This window comes from Galleria mellonella, unplaced genomic scaffold (assembly GCF_026898425.1).
Source record: "Galleria mellonella isolate WM207_F2 unplaced genomic scaffold, CSIRO_AGI_GalMel_v1 utg74, whole genome shotgun sequence".
In the NCBI taxonomy this organism is placed as follows: domain Eukaryota; kingdom Metazoa; phylum Arthropoda; class Insecta; order Lepidoptera; family Pyralidae; genus Galleria; species Galleria mellonella.
In genome coordinates, this window is record NW_026442147.1 from 1,185,542 (window position 1) to 1,210,199 (window position 24,658).

At 30.2% G+C, this 24,658-nt stretch overlaps 1 protein-coding gene across 1 annotated transcript; it reads left to right on the forward strand.

The window, feature by feature from the left end:
* The first annotated feature begins 1,679 nt into the window (after window positions 1-1,679).
* On the forward strand, window positions 1,680-24,562 carry LOC113516119 (EF-hand domain-containing protein D2 homolog). Its single transcript, XM_026900491.3, has 3 exons — window positions 1,680-2,003; window positions 23,170-23,334; window positions 23,652-24,562. Exons 1-3 carry the CDS (start codon window positions 1,834-1,836, stop codon window positions 23,899-23,901), a joined length of 585 nt encoding a protein of 194 aa, XP_026756292.1. The 5' UTR covers window positions 1,680-1,833; the 3' UTR covers window positions 23,902-24,562.
* Window positions 24,563-24,658: the final 96 nt, after the last annotated feature.

Here is a 24,658-nt window from a genome sequence, read left to right on the forward strand (position 1 = left end):
GTTAGTTTATCTCCTCTGGTAAAACAAATACTAAAATAACAAATACACTTATCCTACTTAATTCTAAACTCATAAGTTTGAAAATATAATTCAATATTTGTTAGTCAATGACACTGAATGACTTTGTCTGACTGAAGTTGACTAAATCGCTTTTTTCGAAGGATTTGTATGGAGACACTCTATTTACATATATAATCTAAGATTAAAACATACTCGTAAAATACATTTTATTCTAATTTTGACGGATATATTGAAATACGTCGATCTTGTTACTATCGTTAGAGTCAGCCACAGCTTTTCCGGCGTCACTGGGAACTGTCTGAGAACGACGAAAATTTAAAATGTCAGAAGGGCTACTGAATGACTAGAGAGAGGCAATTTTTCTTGGCGGCATAATCTCCCTTGTTTAATCAAAAGTACTTACCTACGTCGAACCAAGTGACCCAATTTGTGGCCACGACCCGACCCTGCCCCCAATCTCAAGGCACTGGCTGTCATTACCTTACTCTTGTGACTGAGTTACTTATTATCCTTACGTGAAAACACATGAAAAGTTGCAAGTACTTGACTATTCGGCAATCAATAAATACCAGGCGCTTTTGAAAAAAATTTAGTTTGTACTAAAAAGGTATTAAAATACTATAATAGATGGAATAGAATCCTACGGGTTTTAAGTTATCCGAAGATATATCTCATCAATCCTAGTGATAATAAAATTATTAAATTTTTGTACTCTATTTTTGTTTTTTTTTTAATGGGTGACAATGAAATGGTAACCCCGCCTGCGCTAACGGAATACGCTGGCGCGGTATCAGTGAAGGGTGATCGATGAGAATGAAAACAGGCCAGTTAACCCATCATGATGAATTCATGAATCATATTATGATAGTTTTTTGTGGGATTCTCTCTTGTATTATTATGTATTGTATTATGTGGTATTATGTATATTCTATTATGTATACACTAGCGTCGTCTGGGGCGGAAGGAATTGTTATGAATGCGGAATCCCAGTCCCATTGCTAGGGACAACGTGAAGATCAACCTGACAGGGTATACCCTGTCAGGTTATATTATAGGGTATACCCTTGGAAACTATTGTAATGAATGCCAAGTGTATTCATCACAATGGGCTAACTGATCTGCCTTTTCATTATCATCTATCATCATTTACTGGTTTACCATCATGATCATCATCATCATCATCATTGACCGGCGTTTACCGTTAGCGCAGGTGGGGCTGCCATTCCATTATCAACCATTACTAGCGCCATCTGACGATAAACGGATATATTCGTTGGTGCTTTTTCATAACTCTGAAAAAAATATTTTTAATTTTCCTGCGAAAAATATTACCTATTCAATTTTATAACTATCAATAACTATTAGGTATATTTTTGATTTTTCTACTCTGATATATCTGAGAAGTAGAGGGCATACACAGTGACCAAAAATTTTAATTTTATGAATGTTACTGAAGAATCTTTGTCATAAAATATGTAATTGGAGCATAATGCTATGTTTAGATTAGACTATTTTCTTCCAAATCTGAAGTCTGGCACGGCGGGGTTCTCTGTGACATTGCGGCAAGATTACGTGCGCGGCACCTACATATTATATTATTATTTACGTCGATTCATCGCTGCGTCCCCCGCGACGTGATTACGGCGCGGCCGCGAGGGAGTGCGCGCGGAGTGCGAAGGCACTGAGTGGCTGGCGGCTGCGAACCGGCCGCACTTCCAGTATCGCAAAGGTCGTAGCGCGTGTTGCCTCTCGCGGTGTCGGTCACAGATTGCATTCGGAGAAATACATTAAATTCCCGCGTAAATCTTCACGATGGCGGCCACAGATGAACTTAGTGGTATCCTGTCAAGGAGGCAAGAAATAAACGAGAAACTCGAAGAAGGGCTCGAGATCAAACCTAAATACAAATTCGTTAACGTCTACACAGAATTTCATGAGTTCTCCAGAAAGGAAATAAAACAATACGAGGTGACCTTTAACAAGTAAGTGAATTGTATCAGACGCAGCTCCATAAAGTTATAGTGTTATTTATATTAAGAAAATAAATAACGTTTAATGATAGATAATATTGATAAATTTAATTTCATTGATAATATAACCTTCCTATGGAAAATATAATATAAGAATGATATAAATGTTTGTATACTTATCTACAATACGCAATAACATGATTAGTATCAGTATAATATTAATTGAATGAAATTAAAATATTTAAATATTATTTCGCTATAAATCTGTTAATTATAAACCTTACATTTTAATTAGTAGGAAAATATTTAAAATTTGATGATAATTTGTGTAAATATCTTAATGTAAATAAGATTGCGAAAACAAATCATGATTAGCATAATTCGTTAAACGCGGGTAGCCGTATATTAGTGAAAGTTCAACAAATTAGTAAAGTCATTGCTAAAACGTAAAATAACGTAATATTATAACATAACTAGATGGAATTTATTAGGTGAAATGACATCGCTGCGGATCGTCGTGGGAGACAAAAATGAATAGGAGACACGATATGCTTACAGAGTTACGAGAATAATTTACTTGAACGTTACTTTCATTTACATAATATGACGTTAATTTATAATTCACACGATACTTGTATAGTTTGCTTATACTTTTCTAATTAATATTTTTTATTCCGTTCAATGAGCTCTCACTCATCATAGATAGGTAAATAATTATCATTTCTTTTGAATGGATGTCAATAGAATAGATACCTTGTTTGCACATTTGGTTTATTGTGGCAGGGATGTTAGGAAAATAAAGTCAAGTCTAACTGCTTTATCGTGACAAAAAGTTTCCAGGGAAAGCTGGCTGGAGATTGTCTCCAGCCAGCTTTCCCTGGAAACCTAACCTAACCTAACAGGGTATGTAGCCTAGCAATGAGTTAGCTAATTCCTATTAGTATCAATCCTTTTCCCACAGATAATTATTTTTGTTTATAATTTATTTTCTATAAAAGAATGAGATCATCCGAGACAAAATTATTAAATAATGAAGACAAAGTTATAAAAATCTATTTAAAATTGGCGAAGACTAAGCGTATGATATCCATAGAAACAAAGGCTAATAAAGAACCTTATCCTTTTATTGTTGGAAATAATATACCTAGATGTTATTAAAAAGTTAATGAAACAGTTTTCTTCCATTCCGTTTAATAAAGACAGATGAATACCTATGTAAACATTCTTAGTTCATACCTATTATAGCATTTTGTTCTTATTGATTGTAATAAATTAGTGAGGAACTAATGAGCCTATAAAAGTATATTTTCTACAATCAATCTAAATAATATCATTGGTTATATGTTAAATACCTGAATAATTCAATAAACATGTGCTGGATCGTAAATATATCGCCAGAACAATGAAATGTGTATATTGGAGACAATTTTTTCTGAATAACTTCTGTACCTACTAGGTATTCTAAATTCATTACTCTCTGAATATACTCCATCATAAAATTATTTGCAGTAATATATTTCTTACTTATTTATGTAGGAATAAGTTAGGCCTTTTTATAGTAAAATATCTACTGTATTCATCCAAACGATATCCAGACATCTAAGTTGTATAAAAAAAAGATGATCGAGACATATATATTAATAGGAGAAAAGTAGTCCATATCCTTCTCTATGTCAAGTAAATATTATATGTATCTAAGTATGCTAAATTTTATGACGATATGTTGAATCATTATGACGGCAAGTGGTGGTGGTCAGTACGAAACAAAAAATGTTCCAAATTAATAGTAATATTAACAAGAAACGACTATACTTATTATTTGAATAATTTAAATAAATAATCAATAAATTTTATTGACATCTGTGACGTAGTTATATTAAGATTCACTTACTGATAACTGTTTAATTACTTGCTTGAAAATTACAATTTTTATGAAATTACAAAAATAAAGGAAAAATATTAGGTTAACCGACTAATAAAACGAACGGAAATTAATCACAGATAAGCTAGAATAACAATAATTCTCATATTAATACAACAAAGTGAGTCATCTAACTTTACGAATGTAGTTTACTTATAAAAGTTGACTAAAGTATATATGTCAAGTCAAAAGTGAGTCATTACTAACCCTTGTGACCAATTTACAAACCAGGTGTTAATTTACATTCAGTTGGCTGTAGGTGTATGTGGGTAAACAACACAATGTGAACCTTTGGTGACATTGGGTGTAAATTATTATATTGACTGGACCTACCTACTCAATTCTCGTAATACAAAACGTATACCTATGTCCTGGGTGTGCATAAATGTTTATTTACTTACTTAACACACGTACCTTTGTATTTTATTATATTGCAAAGTTGATCGACATTGGACTTTGGTACTATTAGAGTCCCACCATTTTAATTATTATTGAGCTACACATGTTTAAATTAGGTTTGTTCGTTCCTGACAAAAATATAAAAAATGCTTATTATATCTTCGCATATTTTTTTTCTTTACTGTTTCTTGCATCGTAACCCTTGGTATTGGAGGACGTGACATTTTCTATGGCAACATATAATATGGATTTTTATATACATATTATATTTTCCGTGTTTATATACAATATGTATTATATATATGTATGTATATTTATTCTTTATTATAGGACATTTGTACAAAGTGGACTTATATTATTTGAACAAAGTGGATATATTATATTATACACGAAAATGAGAGACTTACTACTCAGATAAAGTGTAAAAGTGAATAAACCATTTTTTTTTTATATTACTGCCAAATATTTTTTTTTAATTTTTATTTATTTATTTAACAAAGTATGTTTGAATAAGCACAGAAATAAGTAAATATATAGGTAATTAGTATCGTTATTCTTTTTTGGTATATTTATAATAAAAAGTATGAAAATGACGACCTCCATCACGACAAAATTATATAGGTCGAATACGGGAATATACCCTATTAAATATAAAATAGCTTCAGAATTAGCAAAGACATCGCGTGAATTACACATAAGGCGTAATGAGAAGACAAATATTAATAGGAATCAATTTAAAACAGCAATGAACGTCAATATTATTCAGCATCCTGCTGATATGACAATGGACGTGTGATAACTTTCTACAGAACACAAATCGGGCAAAGGTCCTTATTGAGAGGAAATCCGGCAGCAGATGCGAGACAAATTCGATGCTGTCCCGTCAGTGACACATACGCACCCTCATGTATGTAATTACGATGTCTCAGAATAAAAGAAACAGCAATATTAATACGTATTTAGGTAGTAGATTTTATTAATTAGTAAAACATTATTAGTAACATAAATAACAGTGAAAAAATAAGTAGGCATATGTAAGACGACCTTAAAGCTAAACAATCTCTTTGTATTGGATAAAAAAACAAGCTGACAGATGTTATTTCTTTATTGATTTCTTTAAGACATAAATATGTACAATGACATACAATAATTAATGGCGACATATTATTTGTTTTTGATTAAAAATATTTTCCTTATTTGAATAAATGAATAGATACTACTCTTTTATAGAAATATAAAGAAGTCATATCTTATTATAGTTTGTTTCAATAGAAATTTACGAAAAAATTGCTAATATTATTATTAGAAACACATATAGATAAACTTTCTAAATGAAATTTTTAATAAATCGCAGTATTCATTCAATTAATCGATGTTTCATATGTACTGCTTTTGAACATCTGCAGACTGACTGTCTTTGCTCCAGTCGCGTCAATTATTCCTTTGCTTACATGTTCATTAAGTTTTATTGAAACAGACTAAGAGCAAATATAAATATTTATTTATATTTGCTCTTAGTCTATGTTTATTTTGTCGCATACACTTTTCATTAAAATGAACATGCGACAACATAAACATTTCCCTTTATTTAATTTTTTTAATGGATGACAATGAAATGGTAAACAGTATACGCTAGCGAGGCACCAGTGAGGGATGTTCGGTGAGAACGAAAAGGACAGGTCAGTTAGTCTAATGAATGAATACACCTGGAAAACCTGTGGTAGCTAAAGTGAGCAATTTATATTTAAAGTAATAGGAAAATTAGTAAAAATAAAAAATAAAAAGGAGATGTAATCGTAACGTAAAGATCGTAAACGAATTAAATTATTATTTTTTTATTTCAAACCAACATTTTCATAAATTAAGTACATGTATTCATTTCAATATCATGTAGGTATTTGGCGCCAGAAGTAGTGCACTGCAGGCAGTCTGCTTGCGATAGGAAACGAGAAAATCAATGCTCGCTTAGTGCAATATGTCGGTGTATGCTACGAGTAACATAGTTAGGTATTTTTATAAGGAATAATTTTTTATTTGCGACATTTTATCCTGATCTGTCAATTTGTCCCGAATACATAGACAAAATTGGGGATAACAACTAGTGAAATATAATTATTCACGTTCTACTAGATAATGTTATTTATCTTATTAATATTATAAATGCGAAAATTTATAAGAATGGATAGTTGGATGTTTGTTACTCTTTAACGCAAAAAATATTGAACGGATTTGAATAAAATTTAGTACAATTATATCGTAATTTAGAACACAGGATACTTTATGTATTTGTTTGTTCCTCAGACTCGGGTTTAATTTTTTTTTTATAGTTTAAATGGACAAACTACGGGAGCAAATACGGATGTAAATACACAATCAATACATTATACAAATGATTCATGTATTTAAGTGCCTATATGAGATTAATTACATGACATAATGGGTAAACTACGTTAAACAACTTATTGTCTATGAATCATTTGGAAAAGACATATATATTATTATATTTTATATTGACAATATCAGCCGTTAACAGTTTATTGCGTAATATAGGCCTCCCCTATAAAGGGAGTTTTGCTATTATTTGCCAAGCTTGGCAGACAGGCTGGCAATCGCAGTCAGATTTTTAAGAGGGACGCTGCTATCCTCGTACATTAAATTCCCTTAGTCGTCTCTTACCACACCCGTAGGAAAAGAATGGACAGTGACAAACACGACAATAATATTGTCTATATACTCTTTTGTTTTATTATTAGAGAGACAAACAAGCAGACGGTGCACCTAGTAGAAAGCGGCTACCATCGTCCATGAACACCTGCAACACGAGAGAAGTGGCTTGTGCGATGCCGGCCTTTAAATTCATATTTAATAATAAAAAGTATTATGACTATTTTGTTTGTTTTGGTACTAAAGACCAGTCAATCAGTCATTACAGTACATAGTACGTTATACAACGTCCGTGGTTATCACCCTGAAGATTAAGTTTTTAGGCAATATGACTGGAACGTAGAAAGAGTGGACCCAGGTTCTATATTTAAACGTAAATTGGAGTCAAACTAAAATGATTTTGAAAGGATATCCTTTAGGATACTCAGACATATTACTTATCCAATATCTCCAAATAAATATTTCCATTGTCCATTTTTATTTGATTTCATTTACAATTCACCAAGTGGTTGTTGTTACAATTAGAATATAACCATTATCTAGGAATTGTTTGTATCTGATACGTAATAATTGAATTGAGATAAGATATTACAAATTCAATATCATGTAAAGACAATAATTAATAAGGATGTTAAACAATGTATATTTATACTATTTTTACCATTTTTAGACAATAATAGAAATAATAGACTCAAAAGACAATACTTATAATAATTTTAAAAATTGTCTTATATGTTGTATTATTAATTAAAATTTATAAAATAATTGAGCATGCTTCTTTGAAAGTAAGTTGGGTATATCTTTTTTAATAATAATAATAATAATAATTTATTTATTTGTTAGAAATGTGGTAATAATAATGGTCTTAAATATAATAGATCTACACATTTCGCCTTATCTAAAGGCATGCAAATTTAGTATTATAATTTAGTGGCTTACGTATATTAATAGCCTAAAATAGGATAAAAAAAAAATCCATAAATATTGGCAGAAAATAATTGAAACACACATACTAGTGGTAGCAGACTAAACAATACAAATACAAACTAAACAAAAACAAATACATAACAAGTCAATAATATAACAAATGTCATACAATACAAATTAATTAGACATTTACATAAAAAAACATTCATTTGTTTTTTATAAAAGTCATTTATTAAATAAAATTTCCAGTAACCATTTTTTTAACCGTAATTTAAAGTGACTTACTGGTAGTTCTCTTATTGATTTTGGTATTTTATTATATATTTTAATAGTCATTATATCACAGTTTTGTTGATACAGTGTGGTTCTGCAGATGGGCAGTTTCAACATTGTGGGATCTCTTGATGTGACTTTATTCATATTCGAATGTTATTTTTATTATTGACTGAATGGAACTGGTTTAAGACAAATCTGGATTGAACAATCGAGTCTCTTATGTTCAATTAAATGAGAATTCAAACGAATAAATCCTCTTATCTATTTTATACATTTAGTGTATTTAAATATAGGAATACGAAGTATATGGCGGATGGTAGGATGTACATATCTATAGATTTTTAACGTATAATATGAAAAAAATGTACTTAATGATACGTAAAATATACATAATTAATGATGCAGAAAATAATTGAAACACACACTTACTATGTCTTAGTTATTTATTTTCAGAGCAACTAACAATAAGACAACACTAACTTCATTTAAATCTTTCTACTAGTCTAAGATCTGGGTCTAGGTAAAATATAGTGTCTACATATACGTATACACATAGGTAATTTTTAAGACGATTTAAGACGATTTAAAAAAAATTGCAGTTTGTTATCAATTGTTTTATATATAAGACTAGCTTTTGCACGCGATTTCGTACCCTTGGATTTTGAAAGCAGCGGTTGATTTTAACATTTTAGATTCTAGATTCAGCGGTTTCGGTTGTGCATTGATATGTGGGTCAGTCAGTCAACCATCATCCTCTTTTATATATATTATCTAATAATAAATAATTATTAAGTGTTCTGATTAAAAATGAAGTCAAACAGATGTAGATTACTTCGTTACAATATAATTAACCTACACAAGTGACAAACAAATTTATCGATACACTTTCATTTCGAAAGAAAAAAGACGTTGGATATTGACAACGTCGATGATTTCGTCATGATGGGCCAATTGATCTGCTTTCGTCCTCATCTATCGTCTCTTACGGATGCCTTCTAGCGTATAGCGCAGACATGGTTACCATTCCAATATCGTTCATTAAAAAATAACAACGAATACATCAGTAGCTATTTACATTAAAATAAATTAACACATATTACATTAAAATTAACACAGTTTCCTAATAGTCAGCTATTAGCAAATCGTCTTAATTAATTTATAACTGGTTATTGACGAAATACGGACAAGAGTAATTAAATTTAAAATTCTGAATTCTGTAATCAGGATGTATTTAAAAAGTATAAACGGAACCGAAAACTTCAGACCAGTAGGCAAATGTGAATAAACCTACCTCCGTAGATTACCTCGTAAACGTAAACATTATACACCAAAGCATTAAACATACCGCTAGGGTTGTCAGTCGTACTATATTATTTTATTCATTGGTGTACTATAATATTTTATAGTATAGGCACCAGATATACTTGTATACTATGTATTGTGAATGTACTATGTATTTAAGTACATACGTATTCTCCACTAAATGAATGGTTAATGAATTAATCACATATACATTTAAGAATCTATATGTAAAATTTTTACAAATAATAAAAATTATAAAATTAAACATTGATAAAAATTTAATACTGAAAACTTGTATACGTATGTGTATACATATTTTATTTTACTATAATACATGAATAATAAAAATATATTTTTATAGAAACAATAAATTAGTAGTATAAACATATTTTATTCTTATTCTAGATTAAAATATAGAGTAAGAAACAGTGTGATTAGAAAGAAGTGTAGACTGAAAGACGATGTAGTGACAAAAACGAAAAAGGAATGTTGCGTTGGTTTGGCCATTTGGAGAGGATGGATGAAAGAAGAATTACAAAAGAGATTTATCGAGCAAGAATGGAGATGTCAGTATGTGGCCGCTCTAGACGGACGTATGTCGACTAAATAGGCGATGTGCTTAAGAAGGGTCAAATTAAAAGTACCCGTAACCGGCGAGTGTGTATGAAAAGATTGATGAATGTGGAAGAAGCGAAAGAGGTTTGTTTGAATCAAAGCATTTGGCGTTCCATTGTTTCTGAGGCAAGCATGAGAGATAAGTATGTAAACATATTTTATAAAGTTTTCATTTAATTACATACATACATACATGAATAATAAAAATATATATCTGTCACGCCTGTCTCCCATTGCGTTGGTTAGGCAGAAGACAATGGAAAGAATTACAAAGAGATTTATATGTCAGTTTCGCTTCTTCGACTAAATAGGCGATATCAATCTTGTAAAATACACGTAACCGTCGAGTGTGTATGAAAAGATTGATTTGGAAGAAGCGAAAGAGGTTTTTTTCAAAGCATTTGTCGTTCCATTGTTTTTGAGAGGTCGACATATTTTATAAGTTTTCATTTCATTTAATTAAATATATATAAATATATTTTTGGATATATTTACTATAATTTTTAAGTGCTGGCTAGAAAAATACTGTAATATACCGTAAAAAAAATTGCCATCCCTACATTACGCACGCGACTGACTCATACAAAAAACGAGATTCAAACTGCACATCAAAATATTATTGTAAACACCTTTACTTTTGCTTCCATTCGATTACTCACTGACAAGACACAATAACTTCTGTATGTTGGTATAATTTTCTTAAATATTTTGTATAAAGTAAAATATTGAGCAATAACACCAGTCATTATTCTTTATCGAAGACATAAAAAAAATATTTAATTATTTCATGATAAAGATAATGACTTGTAAGCTATATATGCTCATAACTATTTAGAATTAGGTAAATATTAATAGTATTTAATTAATAGTATTACATTAAAAGCTATACGCTCTGTGTGTATTATTGCACCAAATTGGATGTGGTTTTCAGAGTTGTGTTCCAGAAGGTTGATTATGTATGTTTTATCATCAGATAACTAGAAGTAGTTTATTTCACTAGATTTTATACTTTCAAAATCCAAAGGTACGAAGTCGCAGCGCAAAAGGTAGTTTTAACCTAATCTGTTTCATGAACTATTAATAGTAGTGAAGTATTTTGAACGTAATTATATTACTACTTGTAAATGTGAACGTTTATTAATATCTATAATAATATTACAAAGAGAAAAGATTTGATTGTTTGTTTGTTTTTAATAGATAAATAAAAAAAAAAACTACTGAACTAATTTTAAAATTTCTTTCACCTAAGCTACATTATAAGTACACAAGAGTAACAAAGGCTTTGTATTATTTTTGAAAATTCTATCTACACAAGCGAAGCCTGGTCGGATTGCTAGTAAATTACAATTTTAATACTTAATATGACATTTTCCTTGTGGAATTGATTCTAAATTATGTTTTTCATTATTCGTATTTATCATTCTCCGTAGAGACATTCGTGATGGTGCGTTTGCCCTAGAGATGGGTTGTGGCGTGACTTATGGCTCGCCCAGTAATATCATAATTGTTTATTAATGTCTAAAGTAACAATTATTCGATTTAGATGGGTAAACAAAGTGTTTTGAGCATTTATAAACGTAAGACTCCATAAACTTGGAATTGGTGAATGAATAAATAAAAGATAAACTTTTTATTGTTCCTCACAAAGAATGATACCTACACATTACGAATATTTGACGCTGTAACATTATACATTATAATAATTAATATAGCAATAAATATTATTTACTAAAAACATTAGAAAATAGATTTTAATTTTGTACATCAAATGCAGAAAAATGCAAGCTTGTGTTTTACAATTATGATGTAAGTCTAGGAAGGTATTTGCGAGAACAGCTAGTATAAAATAGTAAAAAAAAACAACGAGTTCTTATTACCTATATATAAAAAAAAATGTAAATACCTAATATAAACTTCCGGCTAATTATTTACGTACAATAGTTTCATTTAGTTGGGAAAGCGTCTTATTTCATTCGTGGCAAATAGCCATTGTGGGAATGTTGCAAGTAAGTATTCTGTGGTTGCAATCTCTGCAATAGTATACTTAGGTGCAGTTGTTTGTACGTTACCAGTACTCAATATAGCTGTGAATACATTGTATATGTTTGTAGTTCCCTTCTAATACGTGAGAAGTTCTTTATCGATTACATATAGGTATACCTATACTTCCTAATAAAAATAGTTTAGTATGTAGTACCTATTTGTTTTTTTAAATAATTTTAGTTGCTTTACGAGAATCTTATATGTAACATTTTGTATGCCATTTCGTTAGCATTAAATGAACTTTTGAAGTCTAATATGCCAGGATCAATCAATATGACAAATTCCAAAAAAAAAAAAAATTAAAATCTGTATTTTGGTTTGATGATACAATATAAACTTATTTAGTTACTTTAATTTTCACCAATAAGGATAACATATAGAACTGGCCTAGTTATTCTAGTATATGAATTATCAGCTTTATCTTTATTTGAGTTGATTTTCAGTTGCCGAAAACGTTATCGGTAGCCAGTAGATAAGTACTTACTACATACTTCTATAATATAATTATATTCGTTATTTGTTTGTTATATAATTATGTCATGTTAAATAGTTTATACCGATTGTTTTGTTAATGATAAAGATGATATAAAATTAGCTACTTATATATAACTGTAGGCTTAAATAATTTTTTTAAACAATGTTTGTACGCTTCACAGGTAAGATGCTTGTTGCACAAATGCAACATATTGCACACAAACAAAATTTCACAAAATCTTTGCATAAATAAAAATTGTATTACTGTAGTATTGTATGAATATAGATGACTATAAAGGAGGAATACCTAAAGTGATATGGTTGTAATGTGTGAAAGATGATATAACCAGAATACGAGTGAATGTGAAAATAACTGCGGATAGAGATGAATGGAAGAGGAAAATATATGACGCCGACCTCAATTAAATAATTGACGTAAGGACATAAGAAGGAAGGTAACGATAGGAAGATCATAATAAAAAATACCCGTCTTCTATAAAGTATCATTAAACGACTAGTTATTCATTAATTCTAATATTTTATGTATAATATAAATTATACATAAAATGTAAATAAATTATTCCTTATAGTGACATCACAATAATAAATAAAGAATAATAAATGAAGAATATTTCTGTATATTTATTAACATTTTAACAAGCATTTAAGTAAAGGAAAGACGGAAGTAAAAATATAAAATATTAATTTATAGGCAAGCTGTTTTAATTTATTAATATAGATAAGTAAAATTATATTACGATGGTTGTGTTGACGCGCATTACTTCACAATAGTCGTACAGTGTCCGTGTTTTCAACGATGTAGTTTAATATATTTTCTTTCTTATTATTTTATTACAGTATTAAAATGAAATATAGTACATTTCTCTATAATAAATAATTATTTAATAGAAATTAACCTCTGTATTCTATTACACAAAGAAGCAAGTAGTCGAAAAATCCTAATTGAATAGTCTTATGTTACATTTATTTCATATTGTATTAAAGTGGTGCTAAAATTTAACCGAAGTAGATGTGTATTTTACGAATAATATTACATAAATCTATTTTCGATATGACCTGAGCCTGAGTGTGAGCGAATACGTTTCAGCATGGAAATAGCCAATACAATTTCTGACGGTAAACGCAAAACACGTTAATCCTCAGATGCAGCAATACATAAGGGGTAACGTGGGTGATGCAGTTTAACACTATTGTGACTTATTGTTACGGTATTTTTTATATATAGATATAAGCAGATCATAATTACGCTGTCCGTCAGTTATTTTATACAACTTGAAATCTATTCTATACTATAAAGAGAAATACCCTGACTGATACATTAACGCATAGTCGAAACTATTAACGTAAGAATTACGCAATTTTGATTTTTCAAAATTCGGCCCTCAAGAGTTTAAATATAAGGGTCTTCTACTCTTTGTACGGAATTATTTCTTATAGCCCATAGATACTTGAAATATGCTCTTAAATAAAAATAATATATTTAATAATTTAGGCCCTAAATGTGAATTCAATCCCTAAGTATGTTAAAAAAAAGGGTTAAAGTAAAATGTTCCGATTGACTAAACTATTAAAGTTAGAAATACCAAAATTAGACAATAAATTCCTTTTACGACCAACACAAGTAAAGAAAGGATATTTCGAATTTCGGCCCCAAAAATAGGGGTGGAAGTTTGTATTAAAAAATATATTTTTTTAACCGTTTTCTCAAAATTCATCCCCTTAAATAAGGGACAATGTAGTTTTTCAACCCATGTGTACTTTGGTGAAAATGTTGAATTTAGAACACTACCTTCACAGGATGCTAACGATTTCGATTTCTTGCTGTAAACTTGTTTATTAGATGTTTAAGACATTGTAGATAAGTGGATTAAATGTTTTTTTTTAATGGTAACCCCGTCTGCGCTATTGGTATACGCCAGCATGCCACCAGTAAACGATTATATGTGAAGATGAAAGTAGATCAGTTGGCCCATCGTGACGAATTTAACAATAATTATTCACGATAGTTTCCAGGGGGAACCTGGAAGTCGATCTGAAAGGGTATATTGCTAGTAATGGGGCTGTTAGACCCCGTTACTAACAATTCTTCCCCTCCCCCTTCAGTTAAATGTTATTCTACTTCCTACTTTATCCTACGAGTACTACTGTAGTTTATAAAAATTTATGTTTGTTACTCAATAATGCTTAAACTTGCAGTGTAGGCCCTGGCATAAAATAGGCTACCTCTTCTTTTCCCGTGGGTGTCGTAAGAAGTGACTAAGGGCGCTTATGGTGGAGGGGTGGTCCCTCTTAAAACATCACAAAAAAACAAACTGCGGTTGCCAACCCACTTGCCAAGCGTGACAACTACTGGCAAAACCTTATTGGAGAGTCTATATTCACCAGTGGACAGTTAACAGCTGTTACAATAACAACAACAATGCTTAAACGGTTAAACGGATTTGAATGAAATTTGGTACATGGATAAGTTATATCTTAACTTTACACATAGGATTATTTATACATTGAAGCAGTTAGACAAAGTCGTGAGGAATAGCTAGTAAATAACATAACAGTCAGCTATTAGGAAATGGAAAGTGACATTTGTCCCCTGTAAATTTAATAATGATAAAGATTTCTATGTTTTCACATAATACTTAAATCATAAATTATTAAAATTCTTAAATTTTTATGATTATAAACGTGGAAGTCAGTTTGTTTATTACCTATTGATGATTTAATGACTCTATCTGTCAATTAATATAGGTATGAATCCCAGTTACGTGAACGAAATTGGGCGTAAATATTAGTATAATTATAAATATAAATTATTATATTATAGGCATGGTACATCTAGTCATCTTTCGAATAATTGAAAACAAATAAGTATGTAAGAGTAAACTATCGAGTAAAATAAATAAATTCCACGAGTAATCGTTGTGTAACACATCTCATCTTTCTTAATTTATTTATAAATGGATTTAGCTATTGATTTTTGTATGTAAGTACCGAATGAGTTTGTGGGTCAATATGTTTTAATAGTTACGTGCATACCAAACGGCTGTAGGTTCAAAAGTTGAATAATTATGTTTGAGTAAGTATTTATATAACTTAACTATTATGATAGTATCAAAATGTACCTACCAATTTTCTCATGTTACTTGAGTTTAATCAATTAACTACAGAAAATTTGAAAAATACAAATCACTAATAATCTTGTTTCTTTATGTAAGATGCACTGTAATATAATATTTTCACCTAACAAATATAAATATTCCCTAATGGAAAATATATGCATGCAAATATAAATATTCCCTAGTGAAAACTATTGGCATATATAATCTTATATATGCCAATAGTTTTCACTAATCTAATTGAGTAAGAAGAACCATAACCATTATGTGTATGTACTACTTTTATAGGTAGTATTTTTTTTTTGATGGATGAAAATGGATTGGTAACTCTGCCTGCGCTAACGGGATACGCTGGCGGAGCACCAGTGAAGGGTGATCGATGAGAATGAAAACAGGCCAGTTAGCCCATCATGATGAATTCATCAGGAATTAACCATGATAGTTTCCAAGGGGAACCGCGAGGAGATCGACCTGGTTGGGTATATTGCTAGCAATGGGATTCTTATTCTCCATTACTAACAATCCCATTCCCCCCCTATAGGTAGTATTAGACTTACCAATATCTCGTAGATCATTTTCTTCAAATTATGACATAGATATAACTATTAGTTTTATATTAGATATTAGTTTCTAAAATTAAATCGTCATATGCGTGTGTTTTCGGTATAGGTACTTATTTTTAACATAAAATAATATTTTAATATAAAAAGGATTTATGTCTATGAATAATTGGTATTTTTGCTTGTTATTACATAATTAATTCATATATTTTTAAAACATTTTTGTTAAATTCTTATAATTGGTCGATATACTCGTATACAATTATAAATTTAATGAAATACAATTTAGGGGATATTCTAAACTATACGCTAAACATGTAGGTACTATTAGTTCTCATGTGTACATTTGAATGAAGTCATAATAAGTAACAGCTTAGCGAATATATTAGAAAAAAATTGATAACATTAGTTAATTGAAATAGACACTAGAGTCTGCAAAATTATTAAATGGAATGGTGTCACATTTAATTGCTTCTAACCATTTGATTTATGGAGGGAAGTAAAACCAAAAGCAAGCTGAATAGAATTGGGCTAGCGCGGATAGTAAACACTAAATATTAGGTCACGCCGGTTTATTGCCACTGACCCTGTTTTCTTGGGAACTTACAGTTGATTCGAATACATTGTCTTTATATTGGGTCATCATGCTACCACGTCAACTATCGATTTGACATCAAACAACAAATTTAGATACTAGGTCAAATGAGTCTATTGTAAATGTTAGTTTATAGATTCCCAATGGAGCGTCACCACCCTCCAGTGGGCGCTGGTGCTTTCCATGGGGCGTTGACGGATCAAGAGACAAATTTCACTTCTTTGATTTCTTTAATAATAATTGGAATCATTATTAGAAGTAAATATTATATTCAAATTTACTTCTTATTCACTTCTAATGTAGCTTATTAAAAACGATGTTAAATTAAGCTATTTTTACACTATATGACTCAATATACGAGTTATATGTTATTTTATCTATTGACTCTTTTCCTCACTTTTACATAAAGTACTTAATGAAATTAATTATTAAAATTAACATATACTTATAAAAATATGTTTTTCATAAACTGTTTTAGCAGTAATGGTGAATTTTACAGTTTTTTTTTTTATGCAACTTAGAATAGCAAACAAGTTAACGGCCCATCTGATGGAAAGTGGTAACCGTCGCCTTTAGACATGAGCAGTACCATGGACATAACAAAAAATACTGTTTCGCCCATGATTCCCCCCATGCGTTACCATTCCCGAGGACTAAGGTGTTATTTCTCTGTACCCTGTAAATTCACTGCCATATCCAAGCTTTCAAACCGAAACACAGTCATGCAAATAACTGCTTCCCGGTAGAAACACGAATGGAACAGAGGCACCCAAACAACAGTACTTTCTGTACCATAATTTCATTAAATGAAGTATATTTTACAAAAATTTACGATCTCCTTATAGTGGTAAGCCGTTACTTAGTATAGATAAACTAAGTGTCGGGTTTCATTCTTACTTGGATAATTTGGAAATGAACTTTTCTTTTTAGATTTTATACTAAGCAATAATATATCGGGGTTTTATCATAAAAAAATTTTTATTGTTATTACATAGGGTTTTTATTAACTATTTAAAAGATATACCCACCTCGAATACTTAATTGCGTCTGCGAAACCGCAAAAGCTGGTTAGAAGAGATTACATTACAAACAAAAAAAAATCTGTACAGGAAATAAAAATATTGCCTTTATTACTGTTGTAAATATTAGTAATAATATGTATAACTCCATAAATAGTATAAATATCATTCAATAGGCATAGATGTTATTAGTCATTGAGTGAGTACCAATGTAATGGGTGATTAACACTTAGTTTCCTCTTTCGTTACGCAATGAATAATATTTAAGTGGGTAAATACATAAAACTTTTGTCTAAATATAGCAATATTTAGATAATGTTGGTATATGAAATAATGGTTTCATATATTTGAAGCTATATCCCCACTTATACCTATTATATTTTTGAAATTAATTAAATGATTATTATCTAGGTATTTTTATATATATATATATATATATATATATATATATATATATATATATATATATTATTATATATATATATATATATATATTTTTTTTTTTGATGGGTGAAAATGGAATGGTAACTCCGCCGACGCTAACGGGATACGCTGGCGGAGCACCAGTGAAGGGTGATAGATGAGAATGAAAACAGGCCAGTTAGCCCATCATGATGAATTCATCAGGAATCAACCATGATAGTTTCCAGGGGGAACCGCGAGAAGGTCGACCTGGTTGGGTATATTGCTAGCAATGGGATTCTCAGTCTTCATCACTAATAATCCCTTTCCCCCCGGACGTGACTATTAGCAGTGACTTAAAGATAATGGATGGATTAATGAATCCGGCATTAGGAACCCACTTCAAAAAGAGGACTCAGAGCCAAATGGCTAAAAGATATAGTCCTTACACAGATTTCCAGATTCATTTACTTATACTCGTCTAATATTCCGATTTCAGAAACTCTTGACTTCATTCTCGGATAACATTTGGTCTATCTGATCAATATAGGTTAGTTTTAGTCATTTGTCCCTGTGTTTTATATATTTCCACTTTCGAATTGTATTATTTGTTTTATGCTACTTATCTTCCACATGCCCAACGTACCAGTAACATGCATTTCCCCATTTTTAATTGACACCTTCTATTATTTGGATAATAAATAGTAATTGGTAAAACCAATCAAATATTTTCTATTTATTATCTAGATAAAGTAGCAAAATTTCCTTTTACTTTATTGTAGATCTTTCAAATAAAGGAAAATAATCAAACGTATTTCTACACTCTAAAATGAATTTGTTTGACATAAGCAAGTATTATAATAATTATAGAGTAATATGTATTAAAAATGAGAAATCAGTATAAATAGATAATATTATGTAAGCACTTGATTTTTGTATTCAGGAACGCCTATTGTTCCATAGAAAAAAATAACAGATACAGTAAGGTTAATGTGCCTGTAAATACCTAACTGAATAAGACGTCAGCGACGTCAGATGGGGTTTTTTTTTTGTTGGATGAAAATGGATTGGTAACTCCGCCTGCGCTAATGGAATACGCTGGCGGAGCACCAGTAAAGGGCGATCGATGATAATAACAGGCCAGTTCGCTTATCATGATGAATTCATCAGGAATTAATCATGATAGTTTCCAGGGGGAACCGCGTGGAGGTCGATCTGGTTAGGTATATTGCTAGCAATGGGATTTTTAGTCTCCATTACTAACAATCCTTTTCCCCCCCGTCAGATGGGGTTAGTTACCGACTAGTGTATCTCATCCATAACATCATAATAAACAAACTGAAGATTAGGTATTTTCGTCAATATTACATACTTTTTAGGTGACTTTAAAAAGCAGGAAGCTCTGATTTCGAATTTTGAAATGATTTTGATATTTTTTTGCAATTGATAGTTTATTTCCGCGTTACGATTAAATTTAATGATTATATAATATAAAACTTCATATGTAGGTCTTTGTATCTTTATTTTAGGTCCATTATGATAAAGATATAAGTCAGAAATGATCAAGTGAAGAACCTTAATTTTCACAATATGTTATATGAGAGAACTTTTTAACTTCTTTCTTAGAGTAGGATTTTGTTGATAATTAAGTATGGAATAATGAAGTATTGCTGGAGGTATGCGTATATCAGTATTTTTATATTTCTAATAGTAACATATTACGTATACTTACTGTGGTTAATCCGTTCACTTAAATATTTTATGTCAGCCAGATCATTTTTTATGATATAACATTTGGATGAAAGGTGACTGGGTAAATCTGGGTCGTGTGAGCGTATTAACGGAATTCGCAATAAGCAAATAATGAGGGGTCGGAATGAGTCTCTTTCCATCTTAGGTAAATATTTATTATTGATTAATAAGTTAGTAATATGTGTACTAATTCGAAGCTTTGGTCATAGAACAAATATATTTCGGTAATTGAAACCGATTTCCAAGCCAAAAAATAAGATGAGAGACGACTGTGATCATTAATTATTTACATACAAGGGAGAGGGAATGTTAGTAATGGGGATTATGGCCCCATTGCTAGCAATGCACCCTATAAAGTCGACCTCCATGCATGTGAATTAATAATAAAAATCTCTCACTGTTATACCGTCAGTAAATACCAACAGCGCAGGTGGGGGTACAATTCTATTTTCACTTCATATTTCATATCATAGTAGAAAAAAATTGCGCGAAATTAAAAAATAAGCAGAGAAAATTTAGGTACTTTTTTAATATTCGACGGCGTGCTCTATATGAAGGCTAGTTTCTTTATAATACACAGGTTTACTTTCATTCTTTGCTAGGCTAACAAGCTTGCCTTGTATAACCTTGACAACTCTCGCTAGAAACAATACCATTTTTAACTTGAATAATTATAGATTAAGGGCAATTGATCGTCTATTTTTAATTCTTAAGTGATTTTACCTTTTTCAGGTATATCAACCCTATGATCTTTTGGTATATTATACTTAAATAGTAATTCGGCCCGTGCTTCGCACGAGTAGATAGGCATTTATTTTCGGAAATAATATATAGCTTATGTCACTAGTTGATAATGTAGCTTTCTATAGGTGAATAGATTTTTAAATTCGGTTAAGTATTTTTAGAGTTTATCCAATACAAATAAACAATCAATACCTTTTTATAACATTAGTGTGGATGAAAAAAATGATAACTAATGGAGATGAAAATAGTATAAATATCTTAAATTCAAATATACAATACACCTTTATTAGATAACAAGTAGATAGGTATGTTGGTTTGTCAAAAATTCAAGAGTAGTATCCCAGATTTAGCTTGGTTTCAATGCGTTTTTCCTTATTTGAAAACCTTGATACTGCTAAGACAGCCCACAAGTTAATCAACAAAATTCATCGACTTAAACAAAAACATCTTAAATAAAAAACAGATATATCGTTAATAATATGCAAGCAGATATATTATTTATATTGGATTTAAACTTTTATTTTTTCCCATTATACGGCTATTGTCTATATAAATAAAGGTGCACGCCATAAATTTTCATTTTATTTGGGCTGTTTCAGGCTATAGTGACATATAGTATTGCAATATTAAATTTGGTAAAAATGAAATCAGATGTTCATGAACTGTGCTTATTTTAGCGATTTACATACAGACAGACTGTCGAAATATGAGTAAGTACGACAAAGTGGTTAGGTAGATGTAACGCATGTCGCATATAAATGAGTCTTCTTGCGATCTAGTACGAGTTCTTAGTTCGTTACGGTAATTAGGACTTGTAGAAACATTATATTCATATGTACTTAGCTATATTATTTTCTATAAATAAACTAACCGTCCTTGTACTATAAACTCGCTACTTGATATGGTTAACAGCAAAATTTACTTCTAAGATTGATTTAGTACGTATTTAAGTAAATTAAGTCATTTTTTTCATACGGCTTTATTATATAGTAAGAACTAACCTACTTCAGCACACTCCCTTAACTCACGCAGTAAGTTTATTAAATAATATTATAAGCATCATTAATATATTTAGTAGTAGCCTACCAAAGACATTAGAAGCGGCTCAGAAATATCTAGATTCGGGTTAAATATATTTATTATAACTTTGTATGTTAGCACACTAGATTTATAACATTGATTTGGTGTTTGCTGTTATAATGTTGTTATTATTTTTAATGAATAAATAAAAATATAACTTTAATATTTTTTATTTAATTATAAGATCTATCCGCTGTGCAAAACGTTTTGTTTTGGTTAAATATAACAAACTATACATGTAAATACGAGTTTATTTGTTTTAATTATTTATTAGTACTAATTGGTTCAAATTGGTGTAAAATCAATATCTGTTTGACATGGACAAAGACATTATTTTTTATCTTGGTCAACCAATATGTTTCAATACCGCGGACGATGTTGTAAATAAAAATTTGTAACTTAATACTCGTGATAACACCTAAAGGTATATAAACACCAAATTATACACGTTTTATTTTACATTAGTAGTATTCTTATGTATATACTTACAGTAGGTAAGTAGGTGAAAGTGTGACATATTGAAAATTAACATTCACTGTACAAAACAACAAAGGAACTCTCATAATGCGTAACGGTCCTTCTTTCCATTATTACGAATTGCAACGGTAGCTAGTACTATTAGGAATTCCGTGGCATGATATCGGTTTCGATATGTAGGTACAGCGCCAACTGTCTTTTTACTAAATATCATATACTTCTTTATGAACCTTTCATTCTGGAATGAACACTATTATAGTAATTCTAACGTAATATTTTTCATATATCAAATCAATATGATAGCGTGTAATGTATACTGTGTTCTGAAAAACTCTTTAACAATATGTCCATCCACTACTTTATTATATAGCATCCATACCATACCATCGCAACGTCCGTTACCAATAGGGATTATCACAGAATACTGGGATTATTCCCATAACATGAGTCCGTACTGTTCAGAGCAGTTTCTTCCTCCTGAAACGCCTGTATACATATTTTATGCAGTTCTATAACTTCGCTAGAGACCTTTTTTGTCTATTTCGTAGTCAGTTATCCTAAAGTAAATTGAACTGTTTCACGTAAAATTTTCTAAACTGGATCCCACCGAGTTCAAAACACTATCTTTAGCTCTATTCTTAGCGGGATTAAAATTAGAAAATTATCCACGAATCCAATTTAGGTGTTCTAAGAATTGACTTACTCATGCAGTTCTTGTAACACATGGGTACCCTGCTTAAAAAAATGAGGCCATTTAAGTATTATTTCTAATTTAATATTTTTTTCATCTACAGATTTGACGAGGGTCGCGATGGTTTTTTGGACTTAACGGAAGTGAAACGCATGATGGAACGACTTGGTGCACCACAGACACATCTTGGTCTTAAAGCTATGATCGCTGAAGTAGACGAGGATGGAGACAATAAAATTAGCTTTAGAGAATTTTTACTTATTTACAGGTACCAACAAAATATTACAATTTTCCGCCAAAACCGCAACAAAATATTACAATTTTATTAAATAATAAAATATTTTAAGTACCTAGTTATTGAAGTTTCTATTTTTCACCGCAAAATTACATTTCTGTTTTATCAAAGGTTAACTGGGAGAGACTGTTATATAGTATTAAGTCCACCTTTTGTACCAAACATTTATTTGTAATGCAGCGGTAAAAAATTAAATAAATAAAATAAATTGAGATGATGTTTGTATTGTTCTGATCGGTTTTATGCATTTATGACTACTCGATATTTATGTTTGTCTAAATTTTTTTCAGGAAAGCACGTGCTGGAGAACTCGAGTCACATTCAGGTCTCGAAGCACTTGCGCGACTTACTGAGATAAACGTGGAAGAAGTAGGCGTCAATGGAGCTAAAAATTTCTTCGAAGCAAAAATCGAAGAACTCTCTAAATCAAACAAGTTTCACGACGAGATCATCCAGGAACAAGAAGAGAAAAGAAGGGAAGCCGAAGAGAAGGCCTTACGGAGGCAAATGTTTAAAGAGAAAGCTGCGTTATTTCAATAAGATTTAGTATAGTCATAGTATATTGTATCTAGTCTGTAAGCTGTTACCATGGCTTAAGGAAAAGAAGATCCCATTACGAGTCGAATGTTAAACGGGCAATAATTATACTGGAGAAGGTGTTTTAGCATCATATATATTATTATGCTAACAATATTGCTTGTCAATTATTATTAATGGGGTTTTATATTATATTAATTATCATTTATGAATTATTGATTGAAATAAATGAAATGTTTTTTCTACACTGAACACAGTATATCAATTTATAAAGTAAATAAAATTTAAAGGAGCATTAGCTGTATGAATATTGCATGTTACTATCAAATTCAATTATGAGAAAATTTTATAATGCATTAAATGAAAATCAAATTATGTTCCATATTATTATATACCATTTGGCGCCAAAACTACCTTTAGCTATTAAACTACCTCTAATCTTGGACTTCAAGAAAGTTCCTTTTAATAGAGCAAAATATCTCAATCTTAACTTTATTTCGGCCTATGTTATAGATTAGCAAAATTATGATATAACTCATTATAATTATATTTTAGTAAATTCATTGCCTTAAATGTATCTTTATATAATAAATTAATAAAGTTTTGTAAGTTATATGTGATGTTAATATTAGTTATGGATATTGAATAAAGTTTTATATACAAATGATATTTTTATTCATATTACCTTAATGCTATCTTCTCTTATATTACTTATAAATAAAGTACAACACAAACAAGTTAACAGATAGTAAATGAATAT